The sequence below is a fragment of the Poromitra crassiceps genome, assembly GCF_964638095.1.
Source record: "Poromitra crassiceps genome assembly, chromosome: 4".
Lineage (NCBI taxonomy): Eukaryota > Metazoa > Chordata > Actinopteri > Beryciformes > Melamphaidae > Poromitra > Poromitra crassiceps.
The window spans coordinates 63,767,437-63,769,058 of record NC_139626.1 but is presented as its reverse complement, the minus strand read 5'-3'; the positions used below and the strand labels follow the sequence as shown (position 1 = coordinate 63,769,058).

The window sequence follows — 1,622 nt, the reverse complement described above, 5'->3', positions numbered from 1 at the left end:
GTAAAAAACATTTCATTCAAAAACATTTGAAAAAAGTGTATAATTTACACTCAGAATCTTGCAAAATAAATCTATCTACACATTAGTCCATGAGCTAGAAGCGTTGGCAATCATGCTCATATTGATTTTTGGCAAGGTATACATCTCTAGAGTTAGAAAATATGTGATAGCATTGCACCAATGGTAGCTAAATGTGTGTTATCACTCGATTTATAACATCATGCAAAACACACTTTTCAAACCTAATAGTTGCGGGACTTAGGGAAATTTGAGGCTAAGTTAATGCAAATCAAGTCTAAAAGCACCAGATTTTGCCAAGAATTAGCCCAGGGCATGCTCTAACGATTTAGCCAGAGTGCCCGAGCCGGTGACCCCCGGGGTCACCATGGCGGCCAAATCCAATATGACCACTGCCCGAAAAAGCTTTTGGCTATAACTTTTGAAAGAGATGAGCTAATACAGACTTGGTATCTATCTTCTTCTTTTTTTATTTTACCATTAGAAAGGTGTTGGAATGCTAATCTTTACTAGGGAAGATGTGTGTGGACCCCTAATCTGCATATTTCCAAGATGGCGGCTACCTGAATATGAGTTTTACCATAACTGTTGATGCTTTTAGCAAACTCGGTGTCCATTTTATGGTTTTTGAGTTTTAGAAACACATTGTAATACTCAGATTTATGATTGAATCTATCTATAGCACTCTACTTTGCATAGTAAGTAAGCTACCAATATGGCCGCTATCTCTTTTTTTTTACATACACTTTCACCCAGATTGAGTGTAGAGTTGTAAGAATGAGTTACCATCAAACTGGTGGAAACAAACAATCTACAGTATGTATCTTACAGATTTTATTGAAACAATTAGACAAGTGAGTAACACTTAGGTATGTCCATGGGTTGGGGGGGTTACGTTAGATTGAGGTAACAACTCTACAGCAGCTGTGTTTGGTCACAGTGTGAGTGTTTCTCTCTCACTCCTCTATCTGACACAGACACACTGAGGCACCTTTGTTAAAGAGAAACCCAGGGTAGAGTGGTTCAGTGAAGGTGAAGTGGAAGGTGTGGATGTGGATCAGTGTGTCAGAGGAAACTGTGTAGAAGGACAGAGAGCCAGCAGGCCAGTCCAGATACACTGCTACTCTGTTAGAGGGAGAGGGGGATGATATGACTGTTGATATGTTATTGTGCCATGCCTCGTAATGATCATCAGCGCACGACAGTTTCCAGGACTTTTCATTGCCTCCAATCTGACGGTCATAACATATGTTTGTTGACTTGTTATTGTGCCAGGCAGTGTAAAGATCATCAGTGCAGAACAGCATCCAGGACTTTTCATTCATTCCAAACCTGCAGTCATCGCCCTCTCCTCTCCTACTGATTCCTCTGTAAGACACTCCTATAGTAACCCCTCCTTCCCTCTCCACCTCCCAGTAACAGCGACCAGTCAGACCATCTCTACACAGCAGCTGAGCCCAGTAGTCAAATCTCTCTGGGTGATCAGGAAATGGCTGATCCTCTTCCACCCTCGTCACCTTTCTGTTGTCTTCAGACAGGAGGAGGTGTCTCTCTGCTGTGTTTGGGTCCAGTGTGAGTTCACAGGCATCTGATGAGACAACAAG

The 1,622-nt window shown here is 42.0% G+C and overlaps 1 protein-coding gene across 1 annotated transcript in view; it reads right to left on the bottom strand.

Moving 5' to 3' along the window:
- Positions 1 to 909: 909 nt before the first annotated feature.
- The window catches only part of LOC310775900 (NLR family CARD domain-containing protein 3-like), a gene marked incomplete at its 5' end in the record, with an annotated part of 253,183 nt that continues 252,470 nt past the window's right edge, over positions 910 to 1,622 (bottom strand). The window contains one exon of the mRNA XM_083636024.1: positions 910 to 1,606. Within this exon, the coding sequence (XP_083492150.1) occupies positions 975 to 1,606 (632 nt within the window). The 3' untranslated portion in view covers positions 910 to 974. The remainder of the gene's footprint in view (positions 1,607 to 1,622) is intronic.